At 36.0% G+C, this 24,862-nt stretch overlaps 1 protein-coding gene across 5 annotated transcripts in view; it reads right to left on the reverse strand.

The window, feature by feature from the left end:
- PPFIA2 (PTPRF interacting protein alpha 2) overlaps positions 1-24,862 on the reverse strand; it is a gene marked incomplete at both ends in the record, with an annotated part of 273,973 nt that overhangs the window by 178,465 nt on the left and 70,646 nt on the right. For 2 of the 5 annotated variants that reach the window (XM_084206213.1, XM_084206212.1), the window contains one exon: positions 10,141-10,221. The exons of the other annotated variants lie outside the window; for them this stretch is intronic. In XM_084206213.1, coding sequence (XP_084062339.1) covers positions 10,141-10,221 — 81 coding nt within the window. Of the gene's footprint in view, positions 1-10,140; positions 10,222-24,862 lie in introns of those variants that run through there. 5 annotated transcript variants of the gene reach the window in all.

Below are 24,862 nucleotides of genomic sequence, written 5' to 3' on the forward strand. Positions count from 1 at the left end.
CCAGGTAGACAAATCCACAGCCTTCCTCTCATCCACCAGGTGGGCCACCTTATCATAAAAGGAGATCAGGTTGGTCAGGCAGGACCTGACCCTCCTAAATCTATTCTGGCTGGGTCCGATCCCCTGGATGTTCCCTTGAGTGTGATCACACTCAAGATGATACATCAAAGCTGTCCACTGAGTCAATCTGGAACTCGTGTTCCCAATCACAGGAAATAGAGGTTCAATTTCTAACCTTAAATAATTTTCTGTGCCTACTACTAACATAAAAGTATGGCAAAGAAAAGCAGTTCCCATAACAACGCAAAAGAAATGCTTTTCCTTGCTTTATCAAAGCCATACATTAATAGTTTTTTATTTGCTCAGAAATGTGAGATGCTAGTAATAATTTTCTCCACATAATGTTTATTTTTATAATAGAGTCATAAGAAAACAATAAAACACACTGCAAATAACATTCATGGAAGAAATTGATCTGAAGTGACTGTATGACATTAGAGAGTCAACACAGTCTTTATCAATATAGGTGTACTGACAGAGCTCAGCTCAACATTGGGCAGCTTAGGTTCCTGGACTCCTTCAAAGAAATATGCTCTCCTAGGACCTGATTTGGGACTGACAATCTTGGCCCTTACTCCGAAATGCTGTTTATCAAGTCCTGCCATTTGAGAAATCAAGCCCACATTAGTGTTTTGTTTTCCATCAGGCAATCTGAAGCAGAATCCCTATTGTCTCAACTCACTTTGGTTTGCATTGTGATGTCAGAGTGCCTGGGTACCTCCTGGATAAAATGAAAAGGAAAGATGACCTGTGAGAGTGAATCTGATGCCTCCCATCCCTTTGTGGATGTACAGCCTGAGGACATGATGACCTCCTCTTTTGCTCTACAGATTGACTTTTACCCTGCCACACCACATACTAATGGAGACAAAAATGCAAGAATTCAGATCGAGTACCTTCCCTTACTCCTTGGTTAAGCTCAGAGCACCTGCATATCCCTTCAGGAAACCACACCCTCAATGCATTTTCAGAGGTTCTGACATCTCCTCACCGCCCTCTGCAAAGCTTTGCTCAGTGCCAACACTGTTGAGGCTGATGGTGCAGACTAAGTCATTCCTCACACTGTGCCACCACGATGCATGCAGAATATTTAATCAAATATATAAATCAAAATTAATTTATACTTTGTTAGACCCATCAGTAGGAGTAACACATTTCACAGGAATAAGCACTCTTAGTCATGCAGAACTGTAAAATTCCTCCTAGTGTAAAAATAACACAGAACACTTAAGTTTCCATGAATCATTAATTTTAATTCTTCCATATTCTTCTCATTAGTTTACATCTTTGAGTGAATCACAGTTCAGCTGAATTATGTCAGCTGTCACTTTAAAACAATCCTAGCCTCATAGTCCTCCCTAAATGTTCTGCTAAGCATAACTGCCAACTGAATATTGAACTAGACAGGAATAGACAAGGCAAAATAAAATTTATTTACTAAAAAATTTAGGAATAAAAATACTGTGATGTATACGACATATACATATACTGTATATATAATATACTGTATTCAAGCTGAAAATACAACCTATAAATAAAGATAAAATTATTTACTTTAATGCTTCTATCACATTAATTTTCCCCAAAAGGCATATCTATAGGCACAGTTCCTCAGCAAAAATTTTATTTCCATCTCAAACCATTAAAATCACTTAAGCACTTTGTTGCCTGCCTTGAATCAGCGGATAGATCAACCTGCCAAGTATTTTGCGTTCTCTGCCTTCACCTGCTTTCTTTCCCTGCTTTAAGACAAATGTAAGTAAAAGAAGAAATTTTCAGGTAGATCACCCACTGTAGCTATGATATTTTCTGGAAAATCCTTTCTCCTGAGAAGCTGAGAGGCCTCAGGAACAAAATGGAAACAATAACTATCTGCTGCTGTGGAATGCAACCGGTGCATCTTTGATTGGTCCATGTTGGTCGTTTCTAATTAATGGCCAATCACAGTCAGCTGGCTCAGAGTCTCTGAGAGTTACGAGCTTTAGTTGTTCATTCCATTCTCTGCTTTCCTTTCCTTGCAAGCCTTCTGATGAAATCCTTTCTTCTATTCTTTTAGTATAGTTTTAATATAATATATATCAGACAATAATAAATCAAGCCTTCTGAAACATGGAGTCAGACCTTTGTCTCTTCCCTCTTCCTGGGACCCCTGCTAACACAACCACAACCCACCTTTCAATATCATCAGCTGATACTGTTGATAGAGAACAGATTATGAGTATCAGGCAGGGAACAGGTCCTCTCGCATTACACATTTCTAAACAATGTATAAAAAGGTCTTGAGGATAAAGTGCTTCATAAAAAGTAAAATGAATACTGTTCTAGGATGGTAGTGTCCCCTACTTTGTCCAATGTGTAGCAAATAGAGAAGGCAGCAGCAGTAGGATCTAGATCTGAGACAACCACTGGGAATATATCTGAAATGCGCAATGAAATCAGCCAGACTCATCAACTCCTCTCAGACAGGGATGGGGAAGTTTCATCAGTGCTGCATAGCAAGATGGGTAATATTTGTCAGGGGAAAAACTTTGTCATTTCCAAGAGATTATCATCACAATTTATACGATGATAAGAATATTCCTCCACTGAGAAACAAACAGTCTGTGCTCTCTCAGAACAGCCTATGCCTGTATTGTTCTGCTTTTCCCTATAAAGAAAGCATACTATCTGAAACTCTATACGGCTTGAATTCAATTGGACCAACCAATATCAAACCACACTCCTTAATGTGTAATAATCCTTAGTATTCTTAATAGTCTGGAAAGCAACAGTACATTTCTTTATTTTCCATGCAAATTATGGTAAAATAATCCAACACCGAAAGCTCTTCTGAAATTGAGGCAGAAACACGGTTTCTAGCTATGATTCAGAAACTGTACCATGATCCTATTTCTGGAATAGGAGGAAAGCACTCCTATTGCTATTCCTCCTACTGGCCCCCTGCTTTTATTGGTCACATCCACTCAGCTGCAAAAGAAATAGCAGCTCTGGTTTCGCTCCACTGCTTCTGGAAGCAAAAGAAAAGGTACTTTCTGACTTTATCTCATTACATTGCAAAGTAGAAGTAGACACACTCTATATGACAGGAATTCCACATAGGAAAGTTGCATTGACTGCTCTGCTTGGTTACTGTTTAGTTTCAACAAATGAAATAATGGTATTATGTAGAAAAAATATGGTTTTATGAAAAGCAAAAGCTACATGAATATTTACTTGAGACAAAGACTTTAAGCTCTATCTTTCCATTTTGTTGCATCTTTGTATTCAAAGATCCTGTAATCTTCACTTACTCTAATTATTGTATTTTTTGAGCAAGCAACATACTTTACAAAGTCTCTACAACTGAAAAATACAACAGACAGTTCTGTGCTCAATTACTTTTTAAATTGGTTTGGGTTTTTTTTTTTTGAATGCATGTGTTATGTATGTGCATACAGTTAGTTTTGGCTTGTGGCTTTTGGCAAGAAGGACTCGTTTTCCTGATTTCTACTACTGAATTCATGCTAATTAGGTTTATCTTAGAACCATAATGGTTCTAAGTTTTTCCTTGTGTTTCTTCCTAGAGGAGGATGCAGATATTACCTATAGATCAAAACAGCCAGTTAGTATTCAGTAAAGTCACCCTTCCCAGATCACTGCATGCAGAGCAGATTCATAAAAACTATCAGACCATTTTATTGACTGGCTGGAAAAACAAACTATGGAAAGTATCGGGCCATGCAGCACTACTGATTTTCAAGCAGGAGGAGGGTAAATGCTGGAGCAGCTCTCAGCCCAATTCCAGCTAAAACTCAGAAGCCAACCAGAAAACAGGTACCTTTTCAGAGGTAGTCTGTGTGGCATAGGTGTGGATTGTGGTTAAAATGCTGTCTTTATGAGCTCTGATGGCCACAAATTGCAGCTCTCTGACACAATAGGATTATACAAAAAGAAAAAACCTGACTGTTGTGCAAACAAAATCATTTCTCTAGATATGCAAGGCACATTAAATACTTCACAGTAACACAGTTTTAACATGTTTTAGTGGAATACTTCAACAGTGTTCTTATTTTCCTGTCAGACTGAATAATTCTGTTCCACTTATGGAGTCCAAGTGCCATATTCTCACCAACTTAGTAAAATGATTAAACTTATTAATTGTCAATATAGCTGAACTGATTAACAAATACTCACATTCTCCATTCTAGAAACAATTCTACCAGATTTATATTATTGTAAGTTTATTAGGAACAGCATGTTTTAATGTATAAAATTTTCAAATATTTCTCCTTCAAAATTTTATAGCTGTGTACAGAGAATAATATTAATATTTTTGATTACTGTCAGAATAATACTGCATTACCAGGTCTGTATTTGAGCAGAAAAGCTCTATGTTTGTTCTCACCAAACTTCCAATAAAAATACATATGCCAGAATAATAAAAGAAAATAATAGTGAATAACACTAACCTTGAATGTGAGGCCATTTATCATTTATTTCTGAATAAAAGAGCCTGTAAGCGTATTTCTCACAATACTCCTCTGAAATCCTTAAATTCAAAAATTATATAAAACCCACTTATAGTTAAACCAGCTATAAATATTTCCAAGGTAGTTGCAATGCAAATCACTTTATTATTGTCTCCTGCATTTGACACTGCCCATATTTTTTAAAGTCTACACAGTAAAGCACTGGTCCAGCGTTACTATTTTCTGCCACCGTTAACATGTCATAAGTCTTTAAAAACTCCTTCACTGTCAGCCTTTCTGCCACTGTTATTTATATTCACTAACACAGGTTTCAAAGCTTCTGCAGGCCACAGCAACCTGCATGATGTGCACCACAGTGTCTGCCACACCAACCCAGGTACTCAGTGAATGCTGTTAAAGCTGGCCTTTCAGTGATGCTCACCATCATTCCTGCTACAAGTCACCACTTGGCTTGAACTTGCAGCTTTCACAAAGATCATGCCCCTAGAACTTCTACATGATGTTTCTGAAAAAAAATGCACTGTGCCAGTGCCATAAATAAGAACAGAAACATCTTTATTTAGGCAAAACTAAGGGAGAAATCTCACGCTGCTGCAAGGAGCTGCCCACATGCTCAGCCAGCTGAAGCTCAAGGTAAGATCAGATTCCACAGCTCTCCCATGGACGAGGTGACACAGGTCTGAAAGTATACACAATTTTTTGGCTGTCTTCTGCATGTGGCATATTTTCTACATGTGCAAGTAAGTCTGCATAGAGTAGGAACAGAGTCACCCAATTTTACAAGAATTTTGTTGTGGTATGAATGGTGAGATACAAGGTGACTAACAACACATCTCCTTCACCTTTAATTTTTTTTTTTCCTAGTACTGGGTTATTCTGCAGAGAAACTTAAAAGCTGTTTTCTTTGATACTAAATTATATTGCACTTAAACATGTGAAGCAACAAAATAGTTGAAAAGTTATGGCCTACTAAACAAGTGTAGCATGCCATACCTACTAAGTACAATTACAAATTCTAACAAGATACTTTTTCCTATAGAACTGGCTTTTTGTTTCATTTACTATTTTCATATAAGATAAATGGAAGAAAATAGAATTACTGAAACAGTATATAACAGAAGTTCTGGGTGGTATACAGATAATTTCAATGACTAATATAGATATTAAAAGGATAACTAACGAGTATATCTAAAATTTCTTAAAGAATCTGGGGGGGGTGGGGTTCCAAAGAGCTCAAAACACATTATGTACCAATTGTACCAAAAAGTAACTTTTTTACTTGCATTCTGTTAAATCACTGTCTCTAAGTAACTTTTAGTTGCTAAGAAGTAACAGCCAGCAGAAATCCCTATGGTGGTGATAGATATGTTTTATGTATAGAAATGTTTCCCAGTTTCCCAGTAACCCAGTTTCACACTTTTGATCAGCAATGCACTTCTACAGGACTTCATAGTATATTTACAATTTAACGTCACATGAATATTTTAGGATTTCTCTGCAGGTTTTGTAAGAAGGTAATTTTATTTCTTTATGGACCTTCCGATCATCAGATAACTTTTAAAAGTTGCTTTAATCTCCCCAGTTTTCAGAAAATACCAGCCCTCACTTTCCTACTTCTTAGCAAAAAGGAGTACACTCTAGTTGTCCTGGGAGAGCATTTATAAAACACACAGCTCATCTGACTATAAAATGGGCTAGTATTGCTTCCAAGTCTTCAAAAAATTTTGGTTAACATTTATGGGAACTGTTATGACAAAGTGCTGATTTCAAAGCTAAGGATTCAGCCAGAACCATGACACCATGCACTGCAGCAGTTTGAGGATGCTTTTCCCCTCTCTACTGCACATGCCTAGCTCCTACGTAGGAACCTACTGGCAGCTCCTTTTACTTTCCATTTAGTCCATGCTTAGCTCTGGGCTTTAGATCTGTGCTTAGCTTAATAACTGAAACGGGTATGAGCTAGAAATACTGTTCATAGATACTGAAAGAGAAAAATAGTCTTTTAGAACTTGAATTCTGTTGAAATCAACATCACATACAATGTGAAGATACTTTAAATGTTCAGAAGTTGAGCATGTTAGAACTCGCGTGTCTTATTGTGCACAACCAATTTAAGAAAACAAAAAAAAAATATTTGATATGACAAAGACCAACATAAAGTTAAGTTGCTCTCAAATGAACAAAGCAGTATTAAACAACCTTCAGACACAAAATCTGAATTGTTAAAATTAAGTTCCTTTGTGCTATGTTTTCATAAATAAAGGAACAACCCTCAAGGCCCCAATAAAAAAAAATGAATAAAAATATTTTTTCAGTGAATTAATGATTAATGTTTCCAGTTTCACAACCAATAATCAAGTTAAAAGTATCTCCTTCCTAATCCAAACTTTTCCACCTGCATCATTATTAGATGCATATAATCATTAAATACAGCAAAATACATGACCAAGCAGAGAGCAAGGCAATGTTACTACTTAAATTTTGCTGTTTGCAATGTTCATGAGAGATGCTCACTGTGGGACTCCTGGGAAGCTAATTTATCCACCTTAAGTAGCAAAACCACTATCTTTTTATTAAGCTTGAATGCAAAAATAAAGAAAATCACTGCTTTCCTCTATACAGCTGCAGAAGTCTGTGAAGGTTGGCACACACAATTTGAGATGAAACATAGAGACACTGAAATACAAAGCACTGAATTTTGGTATTGCTCTGGTTATTATAAAGTTAAATCTTGTTCATAACAGCATTACAACGCCTTCCTTTTGGAAAACATATAACTTCTTTATATAAGCCCCTCTCATATATATATTTTTCTATTTTAATTGCTTTAATAAAGCATAGTCTAAGGATCAAAGCTTAAGCTTCTTTGCATTATAGCAGGTGGTTCAGGAAATACATTGAACCAAATCATGTTTGGAACATTTGCAGAGATTCAGGACAAATTTCCTGAGCAGAACTATGGTACTAGGAATATCATAGCTTCTAGATAGTCACAGATATTGATGCAATTAGGGACAGACACTGGAACATCAAGAATCTTCAGACAATTAGTCTTTCAAACACTAACTCTGATTATTTCTAGCCCAAGTGCCTGGCTAGATGCATCCCTGTATTCCTTGGGATGATTCCTTAGCCACTAGAATTCAACTTGGTCTTTTTTGCTGAGAACATCAGTGAAATGCTGATAATAAAGTTACAACTCGCACACCTGCTTTTTGCTTCTTTCAGTACCATTTCCATTGCTGAAAGAATTTATATTTTGTGATATTGAATCAATGCAAAATTAACTGTTTAATCATTACACCAATGTACAATAAAAACAGTAGCTTAATCACTCACTGCCATCCATCAATCCGTGTTCAGGCCCTCATCTCACAATTTTTGTATTTGCTCAGTTTTGAACCTGCTACACATTGCTTTCACTAAGATTATTTTCACATATTTAGGTTAAATACCACTGTACATATTTCAAATTAAGAACCATTAACCTGTCCTAAAACTCTGAAAGCTATTTAAACAAAAGAGATTCTCTACCTCAAAGAGATTCAATGTAAGATACAGAAACAATGAAATAGGTAGGAAAGCAAAAGGTGAAAGTGCTCTAAAACAGACCAAGTCCTTCTCAGCAATTATTACATTTGTAAGCAAAAACTGAAGTAACTCAAGAAGGAGAGAGAAGGCAGGGCAAACGTGGTGCTCTAAAGCTACAAGACAAGGAACAATGAAGCCAAGGCAAGAACTGCAAAGTTGCTTCACATCACTTTATATTGCACATATATAAATAAATAAATGGGGAAAAGTTTTGAAAAGGACATCACAGGACAATACAGACTCTCGCTGGTTGATTTTTTTTATTTTATTTTTTTACTTTTCAGGGATTCTTTTAGCACAGACAACACCAAGCTGTTCTAGAACACAAACACATACTGACCAGAATTAACAGCTTTACATTCCAAGGTCATTTATCTCTACATTGTTCATTAAAGTATCCAGGATGCAACAGGAAATTTAGTTCTACTTTCCTTTTGTTTAGTGACCCCTTTAGCTCAAAATCTGCCAAAGAAATAATTTTGAAAAGAGAATTTTTTGCATGTGGGATAATGTCTACAGTAATCACAGGGACTGCTAGTAGCAATAATACATATTGTCAAAAATATATATATTTTAGTACTTACTTCCATAAAGTATCACAAAATAAGATATTCAGTTTGGTATCACAACCAAGCATCCTAATTTTTGTGACTTTTTCAACTCGACATACTCAGAAAGAATACCTGACGTCAGGAACTGTGTTTAAGAGCATAGCTACAGGAGGCTGTACAGAATATTTAGATGTCAATGTGTGAAAAAAGTAGTCATGCTGTAGAGGAACAGGCCTGGGGCACTCATGTCTCTGAATCACTGCCAGGATCAGCAGATCGTCACTGTAAGGAGGAGGCCATTCTTTCTGCACAGCCCTCAACTATCATTTGACACCACTGTAAGAAGGGCAAGACAGTACAATTAAAAACAATGGATTTCAAAGGAGACAAGAAAGAAATGCAATTATTGGACCTAAGGAATGCTGTACCTGGATTTTGTAATAGAAGTTTGCTATTTATTTTATAATCAACTTTAATGATCATCTTTGCTTCAGATTGCTTGTTCTGGTTGTATACACAGGCTTTATTACATATAAATTAATCCCTCTATAATAGCAAAAGTAATGAAAAACACAAACCAGCTAGGCAATCAGGAAAAGAAGGATATTTAAATCCTAACTGTATCAGAGGCTGAGCTGAAAAAGCTGTTGCCACTTTAAGTTAACGGAGTGTTTGATTTGCCCTGCAGGGCCAAAATGCTCTAAGGACCATCTGGGGCAGGGGTGTGTGTGAGGGTTTTTTTTATTCTTGTTTAATCTTAGCGTAGGATTACATAGTTTCTCGGAGCCAAGATACTGAAAATCACTTATAATGAACTGCTGCTGGAAGATGTGTGTAATTAGATTGGTTTGCAATTAAAATACAGAGGATAGAATACATTTTTTACCTTTAGCTAAGCACACAACCTTATTTACCTTATTTGAGGCAAATCTTGGCTTAAAATTGAGAACCTTAATAATCCTACTAATAGATTCTGCTGTTTTATTAATTGCACATGTATTACTATTCACAGGAATCAAATTAAGCATCAGCTAGCATGAAATTACATTCAGGATTAATATTAAAGAAATCCAGACAGGTACAACATACAAAGTTTTTAAAATATATTTTGTATAACATGACTTTGGAATTTCTGGTAATTTCAACAGAGTGCTTATCTGAACTAAACAGAAAGACAGTGTGGGTCCATGTAAGGAACTATAAATCTAATTAATTGCTAGATGATATTATTATTGGAAAACACAAACAATAGCAAAATCATAAAGAATGTAATTTGTGTTAGTATAGGAGCAATTACATGCTGATTTTTTTAAGGCAGCAAACTTACTGTGATGATATTGATTTCTTACATTTTTTTCTCCTACCTATACAAAACTAATGAATACATAAGCCTCTTAACATATTAGCTACTCTTACTCAAAGTTTACCTATCGTTTTAAATCCTTTCAGTTTTGTTAAAGTTCACTTACCTGAAAAGTATAAAACCGGGTCCCATTAGGAGGATGCACTTTAGGAGAGGCAGAGACAGTGTTCATATCCGAGAATATCATTTCTGGTCACACACAATACAATCCACAGAGAGCTACAGATGCAGAGCAGAGTGCTAAGCTCGGAGACAAATCCTTTTATACATTTAGGGAGGCAATTGGACAAAATTCCGTCTGCCCCATCCGTTCAGGCGTACAGTGACAGCGCTTTGAATCCCTCACTCCTGCGTCTGTGAGCTAAACTGTAAGGTCATTGCTCCCTGACCTCTAGCTCAGCTAGCCCCTTGTAATATGCACGATGAATAAAAATTAGAAATGCCAAAGAAAAGAGAGCCAGAACCTACAGTACATGGAGCTTGTGCAGAATCTGGCAACGCTCTGGACCTGCCCATCTGTTCTCAGTGATAATCACCTCCCTCCACCACAGCCTTGCAAAGTGATTATGCTAAGCATCCCAGTTAACCAATAAAACACAGTTTCATTTCAAGCAAGCATGCACAGTGAAAAACAGAGGACCTCTTCTGACTAACCTGAAGCATGCCTCGTGTTCAGTTTATAGCTGTATTTGATAACAACGATAATTTTATCATTTCAGTTGCTGACAGCTATGTTAACACATACAACTTGCTTTAAATAACAAAAAGGTGGGGTTTTTTTTGTCATTTTAACTGTCTTGCCTATAAAAAAAAATAAATTGTGCATTGCTCTCCAAATTAGTATTTTTTACATTTCCTAATTTTTGGTGCTACTACTGGAGAGAAATACATATTTGTGAGACTGTTTACAGAGCTATAGTCAGTTTAAATATAATACACCTTATAAGCCTCTCTTTTGTCATTTTTTTCCTAATTATTTTTTCCTCATCTTCAGTCTGAATCTCTCTTGAAGAAAGGTTTACCTAACATTGCTAGGTATAAGGTTGGGATTTTATTCTGAGCGTTACTGTGCTTAGCAAAGCCACAGACTTACAGCTGAATTCATTAGCTATACATAAGATGTTTTTAAGGAGTTATTTTTTAAACCTGGTAATACTTGTGAACACCTGCACTGAACATTCAAAAATCATTCACCACATCTTTTCTTCAAACACAGATCATTTGAACTACATGAAGATGGTAAGGAAAGTAATATTCAAAGAACTTGGCACCTTTCAGCAACACGAAAATAGGTGTTCAATTTACAAAAAATTTAAAAGTAGGGTTACAGAAAAGAGTAAAATTGTAAAGTAGTTGCAAAACTAACTTTGCATGTTCTGTCAAGCACTTTGTATTTTATTCACAAGGTTTAAAAGAGACAGAAAAACCACTTAATAAATGGTACTTTCAAAAGGAGCTTGTCAAAATTCTAAAAGCCTTGTGAGTTGCCAGGCTGCCTGTGTTTTTTATTCTGTTTTATCCTAATGCTTTTAGCAATAGGAGATAATGCAGCTTCTAAAGTAAAATGACTGTGAAAGGAGTTGGAAAAGATGCAGAGATGTCTTTCTGTTTAAATGTGTCAGAGTGATGCATACTGCAATATTATTTTTGTAAGCCAAAAAGAAAAAAATCTTCTCAGATCCTATTCATACCTATTCATAAAAATTTCTTATAATTACCATGTTATGGCTTCTATAACATTTACATAATCAAGGCAAAACTACTCTCTGGAACATTTTCTGAAGACCTAGATTTCAGATTACAGTGTATTCTCCCCTCTTTGATTCCTCTTGCAGAAGATCTAGATGCTTGTATTAGCAGAGAGGCCCCTCAGTGGTCAAATGAAAGATACCAGTTTGTTTATAATCTGAGTAGAGAATCTTTTACTATGAGCTGATACTTTCTTCTTTATAATATGCCTACCAAACACGTGCTATTTCTCCACAATGCAATCAATAAAGTTTTTTTTATGGACATTTAAAATGGTTTGCCCTGGAAGAAGAAAGAAGTTTACATCAGATTTTCCTCACCAATGCATAATTTGAAGAATTCATGTGCAAAATCCCATGTACATTCCTTCCACAGACAAGTACCTTCACTGCTGGGTAACTGTACCTATTAGCTTGAACTTCTCTTGCTTCAACTTTCATAACTTTAATCCTTGTTTCTACCAGGGATATAGAAAACTCAGTTCATTTCTCATACTGGCATGTGCTAAATCTTAAGGTAGGTAATTCACAGTTAAACCCAACTACTCTAGTCACAGTTACAATAATGCCTTTCATGATCATAACACTACTGCTGTATTTAGACTTCCCAGTTCCCTAATTGTTCCTCTTGGACTGCACATCTTTTTTTAGCTGTAGCCTTCCACTGGGAGCTCTTACTGGGATCACTGTTCACCATGTCTTGGCTGCCTGTTACTTGAAAAATGTTTTTCAAAATACTCTTCCTGGTCTTTTATCTGTGGTTTTGGCTTTCCTGCCTAGGCGAAGAAATTTGCAGTTCAAAACCCTGCCACCAATGCCACAAAAAAAAAAAAAAAAAAAGGCAACAGCCCCCCATGCCTGAATTTCAGTTCCAATAAACATCTTTCTTTATCTAATCTGTATAAATCTGGAGAGAAGGCAGAGCAGTTGTACTAACTCTCCACTAACTTCCACCTTGTGAGGAAAGGTAAAGTCTGTGAATTTTCTTCTATCTAACTGCAACACAGGCAACATCATATTCTTGTTGCATCCTCATGCAATCAGAATGCCATTTGGGTGTAATTCTCAGATCGAAAATATTTTTTTACAGCAGTTTTTTTCTGAAAAATATGAAACTAGCCTCCTGTCAGGAAGCACTTAGAGCACAAGTAAATTCAGTAAAGCACGAGCTGATGCATGGCAGAATGAGTGTTCACAATTACAGAAAGCCTCACATTTCAGAAAAGCCAGCAGCCCCAAAGCTGGGATTCAGCAATCTCCTCAGAACAAGGAGCTGGAACCAGGTCTCCCAGGTCTAACTGAATGCAACAATGACTAAGGAGGGCATCCAGCAACATGAACTAAAAAAGAGCAGAAAATGAAACTGAAGGAAACTGAAGAGACCCAACAGGACAAACAGGGAAAGACACCTTAAGATCATGACTACAGCTCAGTGGCAGAAGTACTTACAAAGGATGCAATCCCTACTAAAATATTTGCTCCCATGATGTTTTCTCCCATGAATCATCCAACTAATGATTTCATTATTCCATAAACGGAGACTTGTAGTGGAGGAAAAAAAATTTTCTGCATGAAAAGAAAAAGTTCTACATGCTTAAAAGTATGAGATATGGCAATGCTTCTGAGATGGCTTTAGTTTCAGTTACTTTTGAATGAGTTATCACTGATAACTCATACTTTTGTATGAGTTATCAAGCACTGAATCTGTATCCTATGATTTATTTTGAATTATACATTTTAGTTAGATACTATTCTCCCAAATTTTCAGTGTGATTATATAATTTTGAAGTGCATTTTTTAATGTGTAGCCTATGATATTTGATAGTATGTACAAAACACAAGATATTTTTAATATATATATGTGTATATATGGATATAAACATATACATACAAACCCCAGTAAGTTACACATCCAAAAGGAAGGCATATATATGTATATATCAGATGATTATGTAAAGTACTTTGAAAATTCAGGGACACTAATACAAACCCTTCTATTTCTGACTGCCGAGACAAGATGCACTTTTTCAAATTGATGAACACACACAGCTTTTTAATGTGCTAGTGCTTGTGATATATAGTTTCTCTTCAGACTATGTAGAGCAATATAAAGCAGATGTTTTGAGTTAAGATTTAAATCACCAGCTCTTATTGAATTAAGTGAGTAACTATCCAGAAACAAGGACTTTATATCACATATTATTCTCATTTCTGTCTCTATTTCTGTCTCTATCAGGGCAAGCCATGTTAAAGAAATATGTCTTCCTCCAGGAGCAGTGTGAGTGTGTGATTTTCAGAATATTAGAGAGCTTTCACATTAAACCACTAGACCTTCTACTTCACAGACTCAGAGAAACCCTATTAATCTTCCAAAATTGACAACACTGTACTTGCATTGATGATTCTGTATTATCTTCTGTTGTAGACATCAAAATAGAGGGAGTATCAGATGATATATTACTCATCTGGCTTAAAATATCCAGATTTTGCTTTAAACTGAAAAATGTTAATGTTTAAAGAGTTCTGTTTTCCAACAATTAATGGCTGAAAATGATGTCAAACGTTTACCACAGTTCTGAATAAAAGATATTCAATTGCATATCAAATTTTAATGAATGTCTTCATGAAGTCACACATGAAATCTAATTGGTTTTTATATCCAAATTTATTTACAGTTCCTTTCAGCTTATTTAATTAAGTTCTATGCAAAAAATATTTCTTTCCCCCATCAACAAAGCAACACAAAACCAAAATCTGATGAATATACCTTAAAGAATGTTTAAAACCCACACATATGAGTTTCAGAAAGTAACCATTTCCAGCTGTAATAGATCCCAGAAAGCAAAGTGGGAGAATTAAAGACAAGGAAACACAGAACCAGGAAATTCTTGCTCCCTTTTAAGCTTCAAGGACTAACAGAAAATCCTTACAGAATTTAAAACTCATAGAAATATATCAGCTTATCTTATTGGTAAGTAAAGCCTCTTTTTCATCTTGTCTCGTTAATTAAGAGCAGATTTTCAACATTTCCATCTTTGGTCTTTGTTCTTTCTGAGTATGCAAATACCAGCTTGTACCAGGAAGTGTGTCACAAGAACAAGTGTTGGTACCAAGGCAGTATGAACCTATGAGCCCTATTTTAACTCTAAACATAAGGGTTTGTGCAACCCTTGACAAGGAGTACACTGCAGGACAAACATATCTTCCATTAGAATTAAATCTATATAGTTTAGTATGTCAGAAATACTAAAGGATAAAATGTAACCCAGCAGGTTTATTCTGTATGATGGCTTCCCTTTCAAGCATGGCAACAATGAGAAAACTTTCACAGGAACTGCAAGTATGAACACAATTCCTTTTTAAAGTAATCTTGCTTTCTTGCATATACTGAAATATTTTACCAGGTATTGCATTTACTTTGAAAAAAATAGAGTCAGCATCAACGAATCAACTTCAAACTCTTATTACCATTTTCCCTTTAAATGGCAAACATGAGAATTCATTTAACTAACAGTAAATCTCTCTATGCTATGAAAGGTCAATAAAATTAAAATTGTTCATTCAATATCTAAGTGAGTTTATGAATACAGAATATATTTTATATAACCTATTAAGTATGCAGTCCATAATCAAGAATATGGAAGGCAGCCATAATGACACTAAATCCAAAAGATACCATTTGACTGCTTGTGCAGGAACAGTATTTCCCTTTATTTTGTATTCTGGACAAGCAATTTTTGACCACAGCTAGGACTCCTGTGCAGCACTGCCCTACAACATTCTGGTCATCACAGATGTAAGAATTAATTCTTACAAAGAATCAATTCTTACAATTCTTCAACAAAGCCAGGATGGAATATTCAAAGCACCATTCCATTTTTCTTGAAATAATTCAAGTTCCCAGCACTGGATCTGTGCTTCCTCTGTATAATTCAACTATCAAGTAAATCAAGATTATACTTAAGGCTTATTAGATAATTGAAATGAACCTGATATAAACACTGGTTTTATCTATTTTTAAGTTATGTGTTGATGACAGTTCCTGACTGAGTGAATCTAAAAAGGAAATAGAATGAAAAGTTAATGTTTGTATATGGAGAAGTATACTGGACTTTAGGCATAATGTGAGAGTTGAAGGAGGAGAAGATGGCAGAGTTGTGAGAAAGTGTAGTGAACCAAACCACAAAAAATGGAGAGATTTATCTCTGAAACTTAATTAATACCTGACTTGAAAAGATATTTACTTTTCTCTTCACAACTCTTGGGTTTCAACTGCCAATAGCACAGATATTAAGCTATATTTGCTATATATAATGGTCCTCTGCCACTCACTTTTGATGCCAGGACTACATTTCTGTTTTCTGAATGACTACAGATTTCATGAAAAAGTCTAGATGGTCCATGGAATCAAAAACAACTTTTTATGTAGAATTGAAGAAACGAGTGCCTTTATGAACATTTTTAACATTTCGGTCAAATCTAACATTAACTCTTGATGAGTCAAGACCAAAACCTCAAAGTAATGTGATCCCAGACAGTAGAAAAAATATAATGTAAACAGTAAGCTTGTTATTTCACTATGTGTCACATCACTTGGGCGTCAGTTTTGTTTTTCAAGCTTTATTATATTGCAACATTGTACACAGTGGTATCATGGCACTTGGCAAAATACGAGTAGTTTCTTATCAGCAAACGTAGAATCTAAATCATGTGCATTACTGCAAAGGATCACAAAGTACATTAAGGATGAGTGAAATTAAGAAAGAACATAAGATGATAATCATTGCCTATATATCAGTAGCAGGAGAGTGGCTTTATCTTTTTAAGTGAACATCTTACATTATGTGTCTCATCCTGAGGATAAAAATAGGATGAAAGCCTATGAGGGAAAAACAGAAGAAGATACAAGTTTGAGATAATGTGTTCAGGCATTACAACTTACTGTGAATAGAGATCCTCTCTAACCTTCCAATCCTCCCTTCAGAAAACACTTTTTCTTCCTAACAGTATTATTTTATTTATTTTCATTCTAATATCTTATTTTATACTGCAATTGTTCTGCAATCTTTACATAGAGATGTATCCTGTTCTGGAAGTATAAAAAGTGTCCAGAGAGTTAACTACTAATGAAAATGAGTAACAGAATTTTATCTAGAAGATGGAGGCTGTCAGGAAAGCTTGTGCCAAAGCAATTGTCTTTATTATTTATTTCTATTTCTACTCCATCTGGAAAGTACCTTTTGTCATGATGAGTGATGCAAGTTGCTAAACTGGTCCTTTGAGTAAGGACTTACAGAAATGAATTGAAAGTTAAAATTCATGACTGATTAGTCCCATACTTTTTGCATGGGAACTGGAAATACTCTCTTGAGTAAGGATTGTGGATATCAGGAGGCCTTTGAAAAAGGAAGTCTTGTTTGTTTACTTTCTTAATTAAAATTTCATAATTTTTCTATACTGTTGCTCTGATGCTTTAAGATTTTCTAAGCCTTCTGATGTTTACATTCTTGTAGCAAACTTTCTCACACACTTTCTGTAAATAACTTATTGTTTTGCATTCTTTTATGGAGGAGAAGAAATTTGATGGACTGTTGGTGTGTTCAGTGTCATTGGAGAGGTTGCACTTTCACCCTCCAATCCACTGTCACTTTTGGAAATCTATAAATGTTGGAGTCAGAAAATAAACTTCCTTTTTCTTCACCTTGAGAGCAGCAGTGTGTGCACTCATGTTGTTTCGTGTTCTATAGCGATGCTATACTGTCGGCGAATATATTTCTGAATGAAATGAACACAAACTTGAAAAGTAAGAATAACTAGAATAAACCCATAAAACTACATAATCATGCCTTCTTTCACATTGTGAAAAAATTGAAATAGTACTGATTATTTAATGAAAGTCCCTTAAGTAGATTTACCCTGGTAGCTTTTCTGTCCTGAAGGTAAAAGAGCAGCAATCCTGAATGGCATCACAACCCTTGGAATCGGAATCTGCTGAAAAACTGTTAATATTGACAGTCATATCCCCAAAAGCAGTAACTAATTGAATTGTTTAATCAGTGACATCTTTCATCTAATTTTCAAGGATGTTCAATCTCTGAATAGCCTCCCTCAAGTCACATCAGCCCTGCTGATGCCATTTTGAGCATTTAGGTCTCACTGCTGTACACTTGAGAGGCAAAGCGCTCGGAGTGACAGAGAAAGTCTGAAAATGTCAGACCCGTTGCTCCAACTTTATTCACAAAAGGTAGTCTCCTAAAGATAATGTAAAATTCCCTTTTATAGCTAGATACAAGCAATAAAACCTTTTATTGCCTTTTTTTTTCTTTAAGTGCGTGGCACAAATCAGTAATAACATATTAGCTTGAAAAGACCTCAAGACTTTGCTATGGTGCACATTTCTTCATTGTCATGCATATGGCCTTGTAAGTGGTCATGGTAGAAAGCAGAGTCTCTTCTAAAAATGTTATCTGTGCTTGTCCTTAACCACTTGATGCCATTTTCCCTTCTAAAAGTGCAGTGGCAGTGTTTGTGTACTGATACTGTCTAAAATCATCTTTCCAGCAGAGAAAAGCCTGGGGACTATAAAACAAAACAGTCAATACCATCCTGTGGGCAAATGGCTGCTCCAGACCTTGACTCAGCACGCTTTCATTTCCCCTTAAAAACTATTATACAAATATAGAATGATCCAGCAACTGCATAGCCATATTAAGTAGAAGGAAATGTTGCATTTTTCTGTGAAAAAAAATAATGATATAAAAATACAGCTGAAAGATACTTTCCCAGTGCTAGAAAATGTGAATCCCATTGAACTAAATATTTTTTGGGTTTTATTTTTTATTTTGTTTGCAATTCAGTCTTGGGCAATTACCGAATATGCTATGCTGATTAATGCTGGTTTAGTGTTGATTTTCAGTAACCCTATTCATCTTCCTGGAAAGTCTAAAAGAAAAGTCAATAAACAGTATAAACCCACCATTTTTCCAATATTTAGGATGAGTGGTTTCAAAACTTGCTAAATCCTAAAAAAAGGACTTTCTAAGTCTTAATCTTCATAATAGTCACCTTTTTGCTGTATTAAACATGCTTTGGAAAAAAAAAAGTAGGATAGGATATTAAATATTTCTAGAACATAGGAAAAGTAAAATTATTATCTATTTCCTTTCTGCATTCAGTCAGGATGACTTCAAAATTTATCATACAAGTGACTAAGCAGCATTATGCACGATTCATCTTGCCATGCATCTAAAAAGTGCCATAAACTTAAAAGCAGTGGAATGTATATCTTCTTAACATTCTTATGGCTTAACCTGTATCTCAAGGTAGAAAACTGAGATGAAGGTGGATTGATAATCAACAAACGTTTGTGCCAATATTAAATGAAGATAGAACTGTTACTATTCGGGATCACAGTCTAAAAACCTACCCTTGGGCAGGAAAAATAGCTACTTGACAAAAGCATAAAAACATAGTGAAACCTAAATTAAACACCGTGATACTGACAGGGTACTGCTCTCAACTAACAGGACCTTCTTGTCCCTTCTGTATGGGAGAAGATGATTATTGCCTGGTGTTCTGCACTCACAGCTCATTTTGAAAATGCTTAAAGCTTAGTGGTATGACTATAAAGTTTCTAGATCAAAAGAAGAAAATTATTCATGGACAGAGAATCTCAGGTGGAATGAGAGCAGAAGAAAAGCTGGGAATTATGTGGCTGCTATTGAGCAAGGACACATTGAAATCTCCTTGCCAAGGGAAGGTAGCCTTTGCATTTCTTTCTTTCATGGAAGCAATGGCAGAAGCAAACCTTGGCATCTTCTGCAAGGTTTTATTTGCAGTGGAAGAGACCGTGTCTCTTGTGGGCTCCCTTTACAGTCAATAAAGACAGGCACTTTCAAGGGGCACTGTTTCTGACCTATTTTAGATGTCTATTTTAGCTGGAGATGAATCACACTACAGAGGTGGGAGGCAGTAAAGACAGAAAAGCCTACGCTCTAGATATCTGAAGTTAGGTGCAGTGAATCCTACCCTGGGAGCCTGAACTGAATGTTAAACAAGTTAACAAAACATGACATGAAGATATTATAATCAATGACAAAACCCCCACCACTGATTAAGTACACCCAAGGGAAAATTACTATCAGAAATAATTTTTCTATAACTATGTGAAGCAAAACTAAAACCACACAAACCCTGAAAATAGCTTTTCCTATTTTACTGAAACAAATTATGTGAAGAGCAACATCTGCAGCAACAAATTCACAGTCACATCCAGATTAAGTCTGCTGCTATAATCACACGGAAGATTAACATCCCAGACTAAGATACAAAAGAATGTGGAGCATGGCAAATTAACTGCAAAATTATTTATGTTTTATTAAAGGACACTTATTTGTGTGACACAAACAAGTTAAATCACATCCCCAATGTTAAATAATAAAGCAACCTCAGGCCAGGCAGTTCCTAATTCCTAGTACAATATCTGTGCTTATTTCACATTCTCTGCAGCATGGAAAGGTTTCTTATGAACACTAAACAGATATTACAGACATTTAATACAATTCAAAGCTCATAGTTTTTTTTGAACTTCACAGAGTTTCACATATAATATTTCATGTCATTTCATGCAGCAGCTTTAAATTTTGATTAGTGTCAAGTAGTGATAATGTTAATTAGTATGTTCTTAAAGTGGCAGAGAAAATCTTAAAAAACCTGCAGATCAATATATATTGAACTTAAAATGCATACAAAATATATGCCTCTGTGGTAAATGGAATAGTAAAACCATATTTGTCATGTGTAGAAAATTCCCCAAACATTAGTGCCCTAAGAATTTTCTTTTGAAGAACAAAAAAAGATACCAAAAAAGAGCCAACTACAGGTTTAACCTGCATTATCCATATAAAGACTTAGTCCTTTCCTGAGTCTGATGTAGGACATATTCTCAGCAATATCTTATGGGAAAGATGGCCATAGGAAAAATTATACATCATCTTTCATCTTCACCCACTGGCCTCTCTTCTCAAAAGAAAATAAATAGATACATTTTAGTGTAGCTCCTCTACAGAAGGTACATTTTACATAAATACATCCTGGTTTCTTTCATCTTTAACTAAACAGTGCTAATCCTGACAGCCTCTCTTCACTTAAAATTTCCTTCTTAGCCCTGATCATTTTCATTATCTGTGTCTACATCTCCAGATAGCAGCTTACCATGATGGAATATATCTTGTTCCTTCTCTGCACAGCCAGATGGAAATCAAAAGGAAACACTTTATCTTACTCCTACTCCAGTCCATTTACCAAGACTCCTAACCTTCCAGCTGGTGCATGGAAAGCAGTGCTGGAATTGCAGTTAAGTGTGGTTTCCTAAGACTGAACAACATTGCACCTCAGAATAAACAGGTGGCATGTAAAGCAATATGGACCAGCACAAATACAATTCTAACTCAAAGTTTTCAGACACTGACCAAGAAAGATATTTTATTTAATGGCAGAATGGTTTTTAATATTTGCACAGTCTGTTCAAGTGAAAAGATTGAGATGACCATGGACGGGGTTTGACAGACAAGCAAGATAGAACAGTTGGGAAAATAAATTGCGGATGAGTCAACAATTAAAATAAAACTTGTGAATTTATTTTTAAAAAATTTCTGATGACTCATTTGCAATTATCTCCCCATAAGCTTCCATTATATACACTCTGCCTTGTAATATCTGAACAGATGAACTTTGGTTTATGTGCAAATTAACCAAGATATTTTATTGCTTCATGTGTCTTTGAACTGTTCACATATTAAAATAACCAGTGAACTCTTAATTTGCTTTACAAGAACTTTCAAAAATTCTTCCTCATTTCTGAAATTATATTTTTGCACTTAATGCATATGAAAGGTAATATAATAAAAGGTTATTAGAACAAAATAAAGAAAAGGTTAATAGAACAAAATGATCCATTTGCAACACTGAGTTCTATACTTACATTTAAAATGACACATTTGATCAAGTTCCATAGTAAAAAACCATCCCTTTTCAGGAGGGCTAAAAATTAGTTTTTATATTACCAGCAACTTAAAATACACACAAAACTCTTTCCTGGATACTCTTTCAAATAACTCTTTCTTAGTTCAATTGTTTATTGCTATAGTTTAGACAAATATCATCCTACCAAGCAATTCCATCCCAAACATTACTGTGTTTCACTGTTACTGCCCATTTCTAGAGTTGCAATTAATGGAGCAAGAAAGAGGCAGGCATAATGTGTCTAAGCTAAAACAGAAGAGGTAAAAGAGTTGGCATGGAGGCTGTGACATCATTAGAGGGAAATGGAAAGCTATATTTATAGGAGTAAACTAAATGTGCTTGGGAAAGTTCCCAATTGTTGTGGCCAACTGGCACAGTAGAGTACACAAATATGTGAGTCAACACTGAAGTGTCCAAAGAGCCTGCATGCAAACTGCTTATTGGGAATGGTCCCTGCAAACGTCCCATTCCCACACCATAATTAGTAACTGCCTGGAAAAAGTATAAATTAGTGTGAATGAGAAGTGTGCCAGAGTCTGGGCCAACAGATTACTACAGATGATTGTGTTTGACCATCCAGGAACATTTCCTAGCACTATCTGATTTACTTGCAAATAAACATGCTAAGCCTTTCCAGAAGGTTTAAAGTTATGGAACACAGCAAGAGATTTTACGCATTTCCAGTCTTGCTGTTGAGAATCATTTGATGTTTAGGGAAATTAGAGACAGGATATGAATGATCAATACCAAGCATTTCTAAAACTTCAGTTTAGATAAATCAGACTGGATGCAGCGTCACAGTTGCATTTTTGGCTGAAGAACACAACATTGTGTTTGGGAAGAGAATGCAGACTGGTACCATGGATAATGGTTGCTTTTCATTTCACTCAGTTATCTCTAGCTGTTGATGTTGAAGGCTGCTCGCTGCCTTTTGTCCTTCTGCTGTTTGCCTGGGAGAAGAGACCAACCCCACCAGGCTACAGCCACCTTCCAGGTGTTTGGAGAGAGGGATAAGGTCACTCCTGAGCCACGCTAAACCACCCCAGCTCCCTCAGCCACTTCTCATAAGTTTTGTGCTCCAGACTCTTCACCAGCTCTGTTGTCAGTCATTCTCTCAACACACTCAGCCCCTCAATGTCATTCTTTAGTGAGGAGCCCAAAACCGAACACATGATTCATGGTACAGCCTCTCCAGTGTTGGGCACAGGGGGATGCACTTCCCTGATCTTGCTGGCCATGCTATTGCTGATCCAGGCCAGGATGCTGTTGGCCTTCTCGGCCACCTGGGCACACCCTGGCTCACATTCAGCTGCTGACAACCAGCACCCCCAGCTACTTTATCCCTGGGCCACTTCCCAGCCACTCTGCTCGAGCCTCCAGCACTGCCTGGGGTTGTTGTGACCCAAGGGCAGGACCCAGCACTTGGCTTTGTAGAAACTCATGCAACTGGCTTTGACCCAATGCAGCCTGTCCATGTTTTCCTTTTATTCTTTTCTAAGCATTAAAACTTTGTGGTGTGGCTGTGCTTCTTATCTTACAGAAATATAAAGAGGTAGTTGCACAGCACTTTTGGGTTGGTTTCTTTTCTCGATTTGTCAAGTCAGCTCATCATGAAAATTTTCTAGATTAATGTATGACGAGACTTATTTCACATTTCCTAAAATGCAGCATAATTAACTACTCTGGATGATGACACTTTTTGTGACCTGAAACTTTCTCCTGAAGGGGATTTAAAAAAATTGACATTTTGATATTGCTCTTTAGATAAGAAAGTACTGAATTTCTTAGGATTTGATCTTAAAAATAACTTAATGTTGCTAATACCCATACAGAAAAATCTGTAGTTCTCTACACTGCAATGGCATCCCAGTGATTCAGTCTCTTTTCTTCTGTGCAACTTGAGATGAGGTTGTTTCTTACTTTTTATAATATATCAGTAATTCAGACTGACATTGGCAAATTGTGGCCAAAACTACTAATTTTACATCCAGCATGATATTACATGACTGAAGAAATTTTGTCATTCTTACTGGTAATTCCTGACAACTGCAAACCTTAGATGGTCTCCAGTGTTAATAATGGAGACCATGTGTCAAGACCAGCTCTTGATTATGTTATGATTTACAATTATGACTTGATCAAAACACGCAAGTAGTCTCCAGCAGAGGCAGCTTGGCATGCTCCAGAGAAGCATCCAACTGCTATAGACAGAATGCAGGATTTTTCTCATTCTGCTCCCATGCCACACTCCAGTATCTTAAGTTGTATTCAGTGGCACAGCAGCTTTCAAAAGACAACCACCTTCAGGAAGTGTTCCTGATGGAATTACCAAAATACAGATCATATTCAATCCTTTGGACAGAAGTACTGCATAAAACTGTAGGTGCCTCTACTTGAAAAAACTGATGTTTTATGAACTTGGTTTATTTTTTTCAGTCTGCTTCTTTCAAAAATTATTTCACCCTTCAGCAATACACAGCTACAAGCAGCTGACTTTGGAGAAGCAATTTTTAATTAGAAACTGTTTCTCCCCCTTTTTGTTTCAGTTAATGATTGCCAGGAGGTGTTGCTAACCATAGGCCCTTTTCAATACATTCTGAGCATACTCATATCCTATCACCTTCTACAGAAAAGATGGGTGCTCAGCATCTGTGGTAAGTGGGAGGACATGGATATTTCTCTGGCAGCTGATCTGTGCTAAGTGAAAAGTCTCCACTGATAAGTCTTTATTTTTTAATTAGCTCTTCATTAAAAGAAATTACTTCCAGCAGCGAATAAAATTGCCCTAAAATCAGGAAGTACAGAATGGAAATGACTCTGTCAGTTATAAGAGTAAATAACTTTTGACAGAATGTTCATGATTAAAAAATTTTCATTGTTTCCTAGATCTAGTCTTAAAGGTGTAATATTTATGCTTTCATGATAACTTATTTGATGATTGTTTGGGGATCTATTACCTAAGCTGGGGTTAGGATCATGTAGCTAAATTGAGAGCACTGAATGTTTTTCCTCATTCATTCCTTTAAGAAAAGAGTGATTAATTACAGTGCTTATTAA

The sequence above is a fragment of the Fringilla coelebs genome (genome assembly GCF_963513975.1).
Source record: "Fringilla coelebs genome assembly, chromosome: 5".
Classification (NCBI taxonomy): Eukaryota; Metazoa; Chordata; class Aves; order Passeriformes; family Fringillidae; genus Fringilla; species Fringilla coelebs.